The following is a 16244-nucleotide window of genomic DNA, read 5'->3' as shown; positions in this document are numbered from 1 at the left end:
TCAAAGAAACAACTGCCCAATAAATAAGTGGGCTAAAAACTTAAAGAGAAACTTCTCTGAAGAGGAAAGAAGGATTGCCAATAACTCAACCTCCCTAGCCATAAAAGAAATGCAAATCAAAACATCATTGAGATACTACCTCACTCCAGTTAGAATAGCTAAAATCAAGAACTCTAATAACTACAGATGCTGGAGGGGATGTGGACAGAAGGGAACTTTACTGCATTGTTGGTGGGAATGTAAACTTGTTCAATCACTTTGGAAAGCAGTATGGAGGTTCCTAAAAAAACTCCACATAGAGCTCCCTTATGACCCAGCAATCCCACTTTGGGGCATTTACCCAAATGATCACAAACAAGACCACACTAAAGCTACCAGCACGACTATGTTTATTGCAGCATTATTTACTATAGCTAGGATATGGAACCAACCCAGATGCCCTTCAGTAGATGAATGGATCAAGAAAATGTGGTATATATACACAATCAGAAAGAATGACATTGCCCCATTTGTTAGGAAATGGAAAGGCTTGGAAAAAATTATATTAAGTGAAATAAGCCAGGCCCAAAGAAACATAGGTCCCATGGTTTCCCTTATTTGCAGTAACTAGTGTATGTCTTAGTTAAGCAGAATAAGGTCAGATAAGTTGATGTTAGGGAAATGAACCCTAAGATATGTATTCAAATGTTTTTTTCTTTCATGCTATTGTTTCTAACACATTTATAAGATTATTTCTTTGTTGCTTTGTATGTCCCTCCCCCACAGTATAACCCCTGCTTTTACTGTATTTGATGTCGGTATAATTTGTGGAGGGGAAGGGGAAAACAAATCATTTAAATAGGGATACAGATGGACCCATTGCAACAATGATATGTACAAGACCTTATGTCGAAAAATGAACTTTACAACTTTGGTGGGGGAGGGTAGCGGGGAGGATTGGGTGGAGGGACAGGGGGAGGATGGGAAGGGATGGGAAGGGGAAACAAAGGAGGAGGCTACAATGCTTGATAAGAAATGTACTCATTATTTTGCCCATGTAATTGTAACCCCCCTGTACAGTATTTTCACAATAATAATAATAATAATAATAAATATCTTCTAGAGTAGTAACCTAAATTTTGAGCCACAAAGCAGTGCTCATATTTTTAATACATCAGTTTAATATATCATAATGTCATGACACAATTGAAAATATGCTTAATAAAAGATTGTCTGGTGCACCATAAGATATTAAGAGCCCTGGTTTCCATCCAGTGAACAAATGGCCACTATCAACCCATCACTGTAATAATCAAATAAGTCCTACAAGCTTGTACCAGTGTCTCATGCCTGTAATCTCAGCCTCTCAAGAGGCTGAGAGCTGAAGGAATCTCTTCTAGAGTCTGTCTCCAGTTAACTAGCAAAACAAAACAAAAATAAACAAAAATAAACCTTAAATCCAATTGAATTGGAAGCATAGCTGAAGTGGTAGAACAAGAAAGCCGAGCAAGAGCACAAGGTCCTGAGTTCAAGCCTCATATCACACACTCAGGTGTCACAAAATAAAAACACCTTCAATTTCCTCCAGTTTTTATTACCATCAATTAGTCGGGCAATTAGTGTATTTCCTTGTGACATGCCCATATGTACATACGATGTACCTTGATAAAGTTCATTCCCTCCATCATTCTCCTTCATCTGCCCACCCCTTTCTAAGACAATCTCTATGATCTTTTTGGTCCCACTTTTAACATGTATTGGGCCTATTTACCCACTCTTCTTCAACTAGTACGCTCACCTCCACAGGGCATGTTTTACATCACTCTGTGTACATGTGGTGGAGGGGGGCATATGCTTATTGTTCAAAGAGGTTTTACCACAGTATTTCAGACTTGCATCTACAGTATTTTCATCGGATTGACTCTACACATACTACCTACTCTAATTTCCCCCAGCACATACTCTCTTATTCATAGTTCACGACTTAATTGATTGAACGTAGTCTCAGTTAACAGAACTTGAAAGCTTTGTTCTATAACTTGCTTCTTTCCACTTATATAGCTATTGTAACATGACTATAAACTTCTTTTTTTCTTTTTTTTTTTTTTGTTGGTCATGGGGCTTGAACTCTGGGCCTGGACATGGTCCCTCAGCTCTTTAGCTCAAGACAAGCACTCTACCACAGCACCACTTCTGGATTTCTGATGGTTAATTGGAGATAAGAGTCTCACAGACTTTCCTGCCTGGGCTGGCTTTGAACTGTGATCCTTAGATCTCAGCCTCCTGAGTAGCTAGGATTACAGACATGAGCTATCAGTGCCCAGCTAAAGTTAAACTTTTTTTAAAGAACTCTATGATCTACCTTATGACCCATTTGCTATACTTGTTCTCACAACTACAATAGAAGTATTGGACAGGACACACAACTTATTCAGGACCTTTTTGTACAGTCTGAGGCTTTTCAACTCTTGTTATTTTCTATCTGACCTCTCTAGACTTTTAATTACTTCCTGTTCCTAATCCAAGCCCAGTATAATTCTCCTATTCACAGCATAGTGAATTTGAAAGGCTACCTTCTTGCTAAGAAAAACTTAACTAGTTCTGATATGTTTAATTAATACTTGTCTTGAGTATACTGTCTTGAGTCTTCTTCCTTACAAAGTTTAGTATACCTAAAATATTTTAAATCATCTTGAAGCAACCTGACCCAATCTTTTTAACAACAAAAAAAATTTATGAAATTACAAACATATCATGGAATAGTTAACCTGACTTTCTCAAAGATATAACACAAAAAGAGACATATTTAAACTACAAATGACTGAACCCAAATTAGAAATACAAGACAATATTTAAAAGAGTTCTAAATACTTTCTCATTGATCCAGTTCCCATAGAAACTAAAGTTGGACGGGTATACCAGACAAAAGAAAATCCAAAGTAGTGCCAAGGAAATTAACTAAAAGTGTTATATTTATTTCAGAGAAAAATGCCATGTCCTGTTGTCAGACAACATAAAGCAATTTAAAGAAATCACACATACAATTAAGAAAGTTTAGGACAGAAAAGTACTTATCTTTGTTTATATTTTCTTTTAAAATTAATTTTTAAATAAATGCCTTTTTAACAACCTGTGATGCTCTTAAGGGTAATGAAATTGGATGGTAACTCCTTCACAATAATAAATGTAATTATATTTAGGTAACCTATCCACTTAGGGGTGTGTGTGTGTGTGTGTGTTTGTGTGTGTGTATGCCAGTCCTGAACTCATGGCCAGGGCTATGTCCCTGAGCTTTTTGCTTAAGGCTAATGCTCTACTACTTGAGTCCCAGCTCCACATCTGGTTTTCTTTTTCTTTTTGGTGGTTATTAGAGATAAGAGTCTCATGGACCTTCCTGCCAGACATGGCTTTGAGCTGTGATCTTGGTTCTCAGCCTCCTGAGTAGCTAAGATTACAAATGTGTGCCAGCGGTGTCCAGCTCAATTTGTTACATTTTCTTTTCAGATCATGAAATATTTATTTATTACAAGCTAATAGCTTATGCTTCAGGTCAATGCTGCTTTGCATTTTGAGTTGTGAATGTGGAAGGCATTTATTCATGTTAATAGGGGCAGTTATGCTTCCAACCTAACAAATGGTCAACAGTATTTTAAGAACACATAAAGATCTTCAAGCCTTTCACCACTTTCTAAATGCAACATTTAAATTATTCTCTTATTATGAAAGAAATAATTGTCATCCTTACAACGTCGTGCAGGATGCTGTCTGCTGACTGAAAATCCATATGCAACAAGACAGAGGTAGTGACTTCTTTCTTCCCGTCTAGTGCCTTTACATTGCGGAATGAACACCAGAAAGAGCATTTTCATTGGCTCTGAAACCTCTTCACCCGTCTACTATGCCTTACAGTTCCCAGCATAGCTCCCAGCATAGTCCTCATGCCACGTTTTCTAATGTGGGATTAGGACTCAGCAGCTCAAGTCCTGCCTCTGATACCCCTCAAAAGTTTGAAATGCTGGCTTATACTCTGACCCTCTAATATTTTTTTTAAGTTAGAGGATTGATGAAAGAGGTTTGAGCAAACTGGTCTCTATTAAATAAATACAAGGAGACATTTTACATTTTTTACAAATTTACCCAACTCTTTTTATAGTTATCTGTTCTTGCTTTCCAGTCTATGTAGGTGACATGCACTATCTGGCAGATATATTTATCTGGTGGATTACATTTTAGAAGATAAAATATTCAAATCCCTTTCAGAAGAAATGTACTGGAAAGGCCACTGACATGCAAAGAAAAATGTAGCTGCTGTAGATTGAACTTACTGATAGCCTTTGCTGTATTACCCTAGACCTTGCAGTTCTAGTTGATGATAGGGTTTTGTTGTTTGAAATAAAGCTTATTCTTCTGTATGAAATTGATTAGATGAAACTGACTAAACACAATTTAAACACACTTTGTGTTTATTATACAAGCCACCTTGGTTAAGACAAATAGTTTAAGAATATAGATTTCATATATTTCCAGGAAACTTGCTGACTTAATCCCTTCTTGGTGCTGTTATAAATGAGCATAGTCTGGGTAGTTTATAAACAGCAAAAAATATGTATTGCTTTCAGACTGGAGGCTGGGAAGTTCCAGGAGTGCTGGCAGACTTGGTGTCTGGTGAGGGCCAGCTCCTCATAGATGGAGGGAGCAAGCTCCCTCAGGCCTCTTCTTTCTTTAATTCTTGAGATTCTCTACAAAGGTTAATCTTAATTCCAAGAGAATTTTATGTGGATTCCTCAGTCCCTGAGATATAATCTCATTTGTCTTTGTTTCTTTCTAGTGCAACTAAAATATCTTGTATAAGCTTTAAGAATGGCTGGACAAGGCTGGGCACCAGTGGCTGGTGCCTGTAATCCTAGCTACTCAGGAGGCTGAGATCTGAGGAGTGCGGTTCAAAGCCAGCCCAGGCAGAGAAGTCTGTGAGATTCTTATCTCCAAATAACCATCAGAAAAACAGAAGTAGTGCTGTGGCTCAAGAGGTAGAACACTTGCCTTGAGCTGAAAAGCTGAGGGACCATGCCCAGGCCTAGAGTTCAAGCCCCACAACCAACAAAAATAAAATAAAATAAATAAAATAGAATGGCTGGTCATTTGGAAACACCTGTAATTTCACTTCACTTGAAAGTCTGAGGCAAGAGGACATAGTTGGAGATCAGCCTGGACCACACAGTAAGATTTTGTTTCAAACAAAACAAAATAAATCAACAAAACAAAACTCTCATTACATGGTTTAGCTCTATCACTCACTGTTCCCAAACAATGTCACTCGTTCAGTCTGGACCCTAAAATAAGAAGGCAAAAACTTAGCAGCAGACCTGAAGTCACCAAAATGAACACAAGCAAAATACTGCTGCTGCTGCTGCTGCTGCTGCTGTTACTACTACTACTAATAATAATAATATACTGATGATGATGATGATGTGGCAAACTACTATGATTTTCTTTTTTGCCAGTTCTGGGGCTTGAACTCAGAGCCTGCGCACTGTCCCTGAGCTTCTTTTTGCTCAAGGCAAGTGCTCTACCACTTGAGCCACAGCGCCACTTCTGTCTTTTTCTGTTTATGTGGTACTGAGGAATCGAAGCCAGGGCTTCATGCAGGCTAGACAAGCAAGCACTCTACCACTGAACCACAGTCCCAGCACAATAACCAGGGTTTTGTTTTTTTAAGGCTGTTACTTAATCAAATCTGACTAATACAAGTTGCTATGGCTTCTTCTAAATCTCTTTAGTGGTCAGAGATAGGAAGGGAAGTGCAAAGAAAAAATAAGAGCCAGGCTCTGGTGTCTAAGGTCAGTGAATCACAATTCAAAGTCAACCTAGGTAGAAAAGCCTGTGGGATTTTTACTCCAATTAACCACCAAAACACTGGAATGGAGCTGTGGCTGAAGTGCTTGTTTTGAGCAAAAAGACTAAAACAGCATCCAGGCCCTGAGTTCAAGCTCCACGACCAGTTCAAAATAAATATAAACAAATAAATAAATATAAATAAATAAATACAGGATTATGACCTTTACTGATATTTCTAATTCAAACTCAACATTGTAGGACTCTCACTTAACTCTGTAAAACTTTATTCATATATCTTTTCTTACACTATAATCTACTACTGTGGGCACTAGTATACTTAATTGTTTACATTATCTTGCAACATACTGATGTCATTTCACAATAACAAAACTACTATTTTAAATTACTAAAGTTCTGGAGCTGGAGCATGACTCAAGTGGTAAAACACCTGACAGGCGAACGTAAGGTCCTGAGTTCACACCCCAATGCTCAAAAATAAGTTTCAGTATACTAAGTTTCAGTATATCTTTACAGTTATATCTGTCCTTAAAACATATTCTGGTATATAACAGAATATTATGTTTCCAACTCAAACTGGCATATATCCCTGGTTATATCACTCATTTGACTTACACTAAATTCATTTGGTTTTCAAGCTTTAGAGAAAGCTGCTTTTGTGATTCTGAAAAATTCTTTGAAGTAAAATATTTACATTTTCAAAACTGAATCTATATATTGAATAATAGGAAGAATAGTGTTTTCCATTTGTCCCCTCCACCCACTGTTAATAGTTTTCATTTAGCCTTTCAATATTCTTTTCCTTATTACACAAGATGTTGTGTTCTGCATTTGACTGTTCTTCACCTTGTTCACTCTCTCCAGAGATCCTGGTACATAGCTCACCTTCACTCCTTCAAGGCTACATAATTCACCACTGGATTATTTATTCTGCCTTTATGTTTTTCAATGCAGAAGCTCACAAATGTGTGTGTGTGTGTGTGTGTGTGTGAGTGTGTTAGATAACTGTGGACAAAGCCTCACAAACTTTTCTGCCTAGGCTGGCCTCCAATCATGATGCCCAGATCTCAGCTTCCTCAGTAGCTAGGTTTATAGGCATGTGGTATCTAGCTCAGGTTATTTTCTCATATTTATAGTACACAAGAATTCTTCCCTTAATTATTTTGTTTGTGTTTTTGGAGGGAGGGAATGTGATTCTATTCATATATTTACTAGTAGTTAGATCTCCAGTCTATTTGGAACTTATTTTCAAGGACACTGCCAACTTCACATCTATTTTTTCCTCAAACAGATATAACTGTAACTATACCAATCTTAAACATCTTCCTTGATTTCAGATACAACTAGATAGGCATATGTGTACATGTGAGTTTCCAAGAGAAGTTGGGCTAAGTCCTATTCATGTGACATCCTACAGTGTCTTAATTCTACAAGTTACACAGTAATGTAGTTCTGGGCTATTATCATTTCATATTTTCCCCTACCAAGAGTATTATTGTTTGTTTATTTTTCAGTTTTCCCATTAATTTGACATTTATTCTGTGCAGGTTTTATAATTACTGCAATGAGTTAGTACAGAAATGCATACACACACACACACACACACACACACACACACATTTCTAACCAAAAGCTTATATTGAGGCTGTACTTTTTGTAAAAGAAGTAGAGTATGTCTTTTAAAAAAAGTTTGCAGATGCTGCTCCAGACATGATTTTCCAAACATTCCAACACATTCCCACAGTTTCTCTGGGATAGGAGAACAGGCTGCAATTCTCAGGCTAGATCTCATCTAACACTGACCTGGTAGATGACACCTTGGGTCTGAGGAGATGAGTCCTCTAGATCCAGAACAAGTGTTCCTCCATGTTAAGCAGCAGTTACCAAGAGCTCACAAGGAGATACTGGAAATATCTGACAGAATGCCTAAGAGAAGTAAGTGCCTTTGGTTTGAAAATAAAGATCACTTTATCAGGCTTTATCTTCTCATCACTCTTAATAAACTTTAGCCCATTATGGGTCATGGATTGCTCTGATCTCAATTGAGAGATGTGACCATGAGAGGAGGGTCTGGAGCACCATTCCAGAGAATGATTTTTACAATCCTCCCATGTCTATAGGTAATCTTGAGCCTGAACGCTGTCTCGTAGTTTTTTCACTGAAGGCTGGTGCTCTCCCACTTGAGCAACAGCCCCACTTCCATTTAGCTTTTTGCTGGTTAATTGAAGCCACCCTGCTCAGGCTGGCTTCAAACAGCAATCCTCGTATCTCAGCCTCTCAGCTTCATCAGAGTTTTTGGTCAGTTTTTAGCCATTCAAGAGGAGTTTATATGTTTTAACAATAGAAGCATTGAGCTATTAGCATAATTTCTTAAAAATATTAAGACACACCAATCAATCTATGTGTTGTAACTCCAGGGAGGCCAGAGTTAATAAGGGGAAACAAGAGCTCTAGAGAGAGTAGTTACACACTCAACATAGATTATTAAGTTTATCTATGTCTATTTACTATCTCTGTACTATTTATTATTAAATAATAATGTAATTATGTGATGCTAACAAGTAATCTCCATGTTACCTGATTTTATTTAACTAATTATTAAACAACTACTGTGTGCCAGGCCTGAGGCTAGGTAAGAAGGCCCAAGGATGTCTTTAGATTCAAAAATCCCACAATTCAAAGAGAAGGAGAAGCATTATAACTATGTAGCCTTGTGTAAGCCTTAGGAGAACAGAAATACACCAAGAACGTTGGCATATAACAGATTGTAGACTTCTGCTTTGAGGAATTGGATGAGATGGAAAGTCAAAGAGAAGCTTCAAAGATTTTAAAATGTGACCTTCAAGGGATAAATTGGATCTGGCCATGTGAAGAACATTAATGATGATAATAATAACAGAGAGCAATGCAGGTTGTAAAGTAGAGACACTGTATTGAGGTCAAGTGGCATAAACACACACACATACACACATACCTAACACACACACACACACACACACACACACACACACACTCAAGGTACAAAAGAAGTTGACTTGTTCTAGTACAAAAATCACCTTATGGACCAAAATGATCTCACACTTCCTATGGAATTATATAGATGTAAATAGTTTTGTAATATATAGCTGTGTGTTTGTTATTAGACAAATATGGTGCTTGAGTCATAGTTTGTTCCATGATGGTGTCAGTTCTGCTAATCAGCATTCATTTCTATTTTAAGGTGCCTCTAGAGCATTTTAAAAACATAAACACCCTTCTCTCTTTTCAAAATTAGCACTTTCCCAGTAGCTCACCATGTTCTTTTTTATTTGTGGTCATTATTCCTTTGATCTCCTTTAAAATTAGCGCCCATTTGCACTTCTCTGCAATTCTTAGCTAGTGCTAGTGTCCCTGTCTTCTCTGAGTTTAGTTATATACAAAAAGAGTGAGGTACAGAGAGGGGAAGGAAGGGATAAAGATAGAAAGATAAAAGAAAGAAGGAAGGGAAGGAAGGAAGCAAGAAAGGAAGGAAGGAAGGAAGGAAATGAGAGAAAGAGAGAGTGAGACAGAGACAGAGATAGAGACAGAGAGAGAAACAGAGAGACTGACTCAGTCCTCCCCTCTTTTCCAGTGAAGAACCAAATTGCTGTCTCAAACCCATGAGGATTCTTGCACAGGGTATTTTGAGCCAAGACAGTGGACAGTGGACTAGATCCAGTACAGTTCTTGGCTTCTTTGCTCATAAACTGAAGGAACAATTCAAACTGGAGAACACTGACTACCCACTCATTCACTGGCCTGAAGATCCAAAGATTAGGGTTTTATGGTTCTGCCAGCAACAATCATGTGAGCAAATCCCTCTTCCTCTCCCTTTCTTCTTCCCTTTCTCCCTCTCCCACCTTATGTACACACACACACACACACACACACACACACACACACACACACACACACTTGATAGCAGAAAAAAAAAATCACCGCAACCCATCAAACTGTCCTAAAGATGTCAGGAAATGTTTGGAAACATTTAAACTGATGTTGCAGGAAGATAACTCCAGGCATAGAAAAGGGAATAATACTAAAAGGAGATGATTAGCAACTAAAAGAACTAACACTTCTTTTTGCTTTTCACTCCCTTCCCTTTTGGAGATACTAGGAGTTTGAACTCAGGACCTTGCTTGCTAGACAGGACTCTGCCACTTAAGCCATACATCCCAGCCCATTTAAAGAAATGTATACTGCAATACTTTTTAAATTTCTGCTCAGAAGTCAGCACTAACAAAAAGAAAATGAAAAATCTTTATCGGATGGGAGAACACAGTAGTAGAGTAAGCAAATGCTGCCAGGTTCTGGTTTTCATACCATGGAGGAGAGACAGAAAAAAATAGGATAGGTGGAAGAAGAGAGAGAGGAGGGGAGAGGGAGAAAGATTCTTTAAGCACAAATTTTCAAGATCCTAATAATATTTAACTGACTATTTTGCAAATACGAGACAATTCTCTGTGAGTAATAAATATGTATAGTTACACGATTGTGCAATAACAGCAATAAACCATATAAATGCTTATACTAATAATTGCTAACTCCTCAGTCACTCCAACCTGTCCATTCTTCTACTTAACTCAATGGGTTCTCTTGGAAAAGCAAATCTGACTGACCACATCCTCTGTTTTCCAAGTTTGGTGTACATATCAACATGTTTAATCCAACACTATCATGGGTGGTATCCCAATCCAGAAGAGAAGAGTGCACAGAAGTTAAATAACTGGTACAAGACCACACCACTGGTCTCACTCAGAGTTTGTGTTCTTTTACACTGCACTGTGTAATCTGAAATACAAAGAAATAGTTCTTTTTCACTGTGAACTTGAATCTAAGGGTGAAAGGTGTGGTTGCCATATACCCTCGAAATTAATCTTGGCCATGACACTGATTACACTGTGGCTATGCATCTATATCCATACCCCATTCCCCAGAGTCTATAAATACCTTTACTTTATACAACCAATAGAATTAAAGCTGTGTAATGTAATTAAAGTTGTCAACTGGTTGACCTTGAAATGGATAAATTATACCCAAGTAGACTACATGAAATTTCAAGTGAAAGAATGAGAACCAGAGATGGTATCTGGGCATCACTGGCTTTGAAGGTGAAGGAATGGGCCATGAAGGAATGGGTGGACTCTAGAAGCTGGATGGACAAGCCCCAATAGCTTGATTTTAGCCCAGTGAGACTATTTCAGACTTCTGACCTCCAGAACCTCAAGGTAATACATTTCTATTGTACTGATTGTCCTTTTGTTTTTAAAGCGATAGAAATCTAGTGGGGTTATCTGAGTTCCAGCCTTCTTGACAAATAAGGCCATCCACGAAAACAGTGCTTAAGTTTTAAGAGTTCTTTGTCATCCTTTGCATAAAGAAGTGCCTGATCCAGATTCCCATTTCTCTTTCCATCCTCTCTCTCAGCTTCCTCTAACTATCAGCCTGGCAGTCAGGATATCTTAATGTGTCATGATGAGATGAAGGGATGCAAACAAATGTTATTTTAAATCACAACCTGGACAAGTTTCTGGTGATGAAACAGGAAGTGAAGTTTTCATTAAAGACTCTTTCCTATAGTCTTACACATAACCTATACCAAGGCTGAGCATGTGTGATGAACATCTGTGAACATCTGTAAACCCTCATGGTCTCCTCTTCCTCTACTCCTCAGGTGGAAGGATAAAGGATATTCTCAGCCACATAGCACTCATTGTTCTTTTCAGGCTAAAGTTTTGTTTGGATTACTTAAAAAACAACAACAACAACCCATAACCTCTATCATAGTGTTAAAATGATTATCAGGCCTACCAACAAGCCCATTTTGACCTTTATGTACATCAGACAATTGAGACTCTGCCAGGCTGGAACCTGTTCTATTCTGCAAATTGACTATGGTGCTTTGTTCTTAATAATGTTTACAGAAGGCAGGATTTTCCTGGCTTTGGTCTCCTGGGGTGCTATTTTGCGTCATTTCTACTTTGTGATTTTTACAAAAGATCCAGAAGACCTCTCTTTCCTCTTACAGTCCTGATCCATTTGTGAGAGATTAGAGTCAGGCCAAATATCTGGCTTGTGTTCTGGTCCATAACTGAAGATGTTAGCTGCTACCAGCCAGAACTACTTTCACTCATGCTCAACTCTTTGCCCAGATCATGACAGCCTACCGCTGTCACTGAATACTCATCCTTAGTATTTTGAGCTATCACTTTAGCTCCAACTTCAACATGAAGCTGGTGCTTAGTGATTTACATTGCAATCATTAATTCCATGCATACGTTTTGTCTTTCTACCTTACTTCTTGTATCAATTTATGTTCTCAAAAGTTGAAACCCTATTACTGATGGGATGGTATTGTGATGTAGGGAGTTGAGAGGTGATTAGGTCATGAGGGTAGAGTCCTCAAGAATGGGATTAGTGCCCTTCTTAGACAGGCCCCAAAGAGCTGCACCAATCCTTCTACTACATAAGATGCAATGAAAAGGAGACATTTATGAACTCGAAGTGGGTTCAGACATTGAACCTCTTCAGACCTTGAAACTGTTCTTTCCTTTCCGGTGGACTTCCATCCTCCACAACTTGGAGAAACAATTTTTTATTGCTTATAATCTAACCAGTTTGTTGTTGTTGTTGTTATAGTAGTCTGATGGAATAAGATACAATCTAACCAACAAGTTAGATGCTCAGATGTGCTATCAACCAGATACTTTGCTCCCTGGACAGAATGGGAGTGAACAAAGCTCGAGAAGTTTCTTCCTCAGTGGAGAAGGAAATAAAAATGCAATTTAATTGTGATGGTTTGAATTAAGTGTCCCCCCAAGCCCTACGTGCTAAAAGCCTGGTCCCCAACCTGTAGCACTACAGGAAGGTAGCAAAACCTTGAACAGGTGGAACACAGTGGGCGTTCTTCCAGCTGTTAGGCATGCCCTTGAAGCACACGGTGGGACTTAGTCTTTTCTCTCTCTTTCGTGTCCCAGTCACATGAGGAACTTTACTGTTCCGCCCATGCCTCCTATCATAGTATGCTGCAGCACTGCAGGCCCCAAAGAAATGAGACCAGCTCACTGTGAACCACAACCTCCCAAACTGTACCCTAAAACAGACCTTTTGTAAGTTGTCTCAGATATTTTGGTACAGTAAAAAAAAAAAAGCTGGCAGAAAATAAATATCAACATATCAACAGATACTGCACTCACACTCAAAATGACAGGATAACTAACAAAAAAAACCTAGATTAATAAGAATATTTAACGTGTTGACCAATAGTACAAATAATGGAATAGCCCTCTACTGTAATTATAAATGATAGTTTGGGGATGAAAAGAATATTTGAGAGGAATTCTGAAAAGATGAGCATGGAATCGCAACATAACAAACCTAATGCCGTTAGTAACTAAAATAGGCCAGGAACCATGGACTCACCCCTGTAATCCTCAGTACTCAGGAGGCTGAGACCTGAGAATTGAAGTTTTAAGGCAACCCAGGTAAAGTCCATGAGATTCTCGATCTCCAGTTAACACCCAAAAAAATGCTGAAAGAAAAGTGGCTCAAGTGGTAGAGTGCTGGTCTTGAGCACAAAAACCCAGGGACAGCATTCAGGTCCTGAGGCCAAACCCCAGGACTGGCACAAAAAAATAAAGTAATAAAGTAAGTAAATAATGGATTATTAACCAAATTATAAAATTGTATGAGCCCATGCTGATATGAAAGTAAGTGACTAAGCAGATAACTAAGCAAGAGTGGCTCTCCCATGCATAAGAATTCCAAATCATTCACAGAGATATTCCATCTTCAAGTGGTTTTGCCCATTTTCCTTCTATCAAGTCTAGTCTGGACATGAGGGCAGAGTGTGGGAGGTGATCTGTGGACAAAGCTGACATACACTACCTCAGCCACATGATCAAGGCTTTAACACCCATTGTGGTAAGTCAATATGAAAGGATTAAAATGGTACTTTGCCTCCATGATTGCCCCCCCCCAGCCAACACACACACACAGACACAAACACAGACACACACACACACATACACACACACACACACACACACACGTCATCAGTAAAGGATCAGTTAAGGGATAGTCTACAAAATGCTTAGCCAGAGCTCTTTAAGTGTACCAAGATAACAAAACAAATCTGGAAAGGTGCCACAATTCAGAGTTGTCCAGGGAGACCAGACAATCAAGTAGAGTCTGGTATCCTGGATGGAATAGATTCTTGGAACAGAAAAGGATATTAGGTGAGAATGAGAAAAATCTGAGCCAAGTGTTCCATACTAATATAAGGTACTACAAATAGAGGACACTGGGCGTGAGGACTATGTGCACTCTATATTCCATTTGCAATGTTTGAAAAATGAATTTTTAACTTAATTTAGTACAATACTATGTGACTCTATTATTTCTACTATTGGTTGACATTTTAAATCTTATCCAAGAATAATAGTACTAAAACAATATGTTTTAATATTAAAGAGGAAAGGAAAACGAGAAAACATTCTGACAATGTTAGACTTTTTGGCATCCCAGAAGCAATATGGAGCTGCTTCTAAAATAATAATCCTTTATAAGAATCAGGATTGGAAATAGCGGCATTGGCCCATCATGGAAGCTTTTGTTTTCCTCCTGGCTGTTTTCTTGGTCTCAACTTCGAACTTAACCATGCATTGTTTCTATTTTGAGGCTAGAACAGGAATAACAGAGAAAATTAATTTCCTACAGTAAAGCCAAGGTTGTTTGTTTTTAAATGTGAAATAGGAGATTTCAATGCACACACAACTGTCCTTACCAGTTTCTATTACAATTCCCCCAGCCTGCCTGTCAGTCTGAACTCGCTTCTTTCTGTGTGCTCAGAGAGAGAATGCGCCTAATGATGCCAATGAGTGTTTCAAAATCGCCTAAATATTTCACTGGGGAACTTTGCCTTTCTGATTTGGCACATTCCTTTATGACCCTTGCTCCCTTGCACCCATCTCCTGAGCAGTGATAACTTGTGTCATGAGCAGGTGAGGGAAAGTCGTGGCATTGTGACCGATGATGTTCAGCTGGAAGGTTAAGTCTTATAAGTATGAAATCACCAGAACCTAAATATCAAGAGTAAGTCACTTTAGAGGGGGAAAAAGTGTGAGAGATGGAAAGGAAGAACAAAAAGGGGGGGAGGAGAAAAAAACGAAAGGAAAAGCAAAAGCCAGATGTCGAGACTTTGTCATTGAAGGATAGACTGTAATCTCCTGCATTTTCTTAAAAAAAAAAAAAAGTGTAACGCTAAGAAACGCATGTTAAGGCATGAGTTTGGGCTGCGGGGAAAGCCTGCTGGAAACCCTCTGGCCAGCCTGGCTTCGGGACACCGCTGTGCTGTCCCCCTCCCGACCCGGCCAGCTCGGCGTCCCGGGTGCAGGTGGAGGGGGGCAAAGCAATTTTGGCCCCACAGCACGACCTTGTCCCCCACCCCCACCCCCGCCCGGCCTCACGAGTGCCCCAAGCGTCCCCCCACCCCCGCCCGGCCTCACGAGTGCCCCGCGCGTCCCCAGCTCACTCGGGACCCTGGGGAGCCAGAATCCCTCTGCCCGCCCCCCCCAGCCCCCTCTCCACCCGCGGGCCCCGGGCGATGCCGTCTTTCCAGAGTTCTCCGCATCTTCAGGAGTAGGTGGCGACCTTTGCATTCGCATCACGTCCCTGCGTCTTTCAAACTTCCCCCAACTTTACGAGAGAGAAAGAGAGAGAGAGAGAGAGAGGCAGAGAGAGAGAGACAGAGACAGAGACAGACAGAGACAGACAGACAGACAGACATACAGACAGAGAGAGACAGAGAGACAGAGAAAGAGAGACAGAGAGAGAGAGTCCGCTAAGTGGGGAGCCCTTGATTTTCTCGAACTAGAACGACCAAACAAGCAAACGACCATGTAGGAGATCCCGGGCCCCCGGCCCCTCCAGCCCGCGCCACTGCGCTCCAAACACCCAGCGCAGCCCCGAGCCACGCGGGGAGCTGTCGGGGAGCACCGCGTCGTGGGCTAGGGGGGGACAAAGATGGGGGGATGGAGAGAGACTGATCCAAGCCGGGGGTGGGGGTGGGAGAGGGGTGCAGGAGGTACCCGAGCAACTTACAGCCCAGGGCGACCACCAGGTAGCGAAGGAGCAGCAGGAGGAGGCGGTGGCGGCTCCCCCTCGCCATCTTCCCCGGAAGGCTGCAGGCTCCACGCGGAGGTCGAGGGGTTCGGGGCGGCTGGAGTACCGGAGGCCGGGCGGGAGCGGGGTGGGGTGGGGGCGATGCTGAACTCTTGGGGAGTGGGGGGGCGGATAGAGGCGGGTCTTGCTGGGATGTCAGTTTCCCAGGCTGGGCTGCTGGCTCAGCTGGTCTTCCAACCCTGGGTTGGGAAGTGGGAAGTAGGGGTGGGGGG

General features: G+C 40.3%; 1 protein-coding gene across 2 annotated transcripts in view; it reads right to left on the bottom strand.

The window, feature by feature from the left end:
- The window catches only part of Jam2 (junctional adhesion molecule 2), a 56801-nt gene extending 40716 nt beyond the window's left edge, over positions 1 to 16085 (bottom strand). Inside the window, exon 1 of one of the 2 annotated variants that reach the window (XM_013031052.1) lies at positions 15952 to 16085. In XM_013031052.1, the coding sequence (XP_012886506.1) occupies positions 15952 to 16018 (67 nt within the window). In that variant the 5' untranslated portion in view covers positions 16019 to 16085. The remainder of the gene's footprint in view (positions 1 to 15951) is intronic. The other variant, XM_013031053.1, reaches the window with a different exon arrangement.
- Between the last annotated feature and the right edge of the window lie 159 nt (positions 16086 to 16244).

The sequence above is a fragment of the Dipodomys ordii genome, unplaced genomic scaffold (genome assembly GCF_000151885.1).
Source record: "Dipodomys ordii isolate 6190 unplaced genomic scaffold, Dord_2.0 Scaffold136, whole genome shotgun sequence".
NCBI classification, from domain to species: Eukaryota; Metazoa; Chordata; class Mammalia; order Rodentia; family Heteromyidae; genus Dipodomys; species Dipodomys ordii.
Note: the sequence above shows the minus strand (reverse complement) of the source record. Positions and strands in the feature narration are given on the sequence as shown.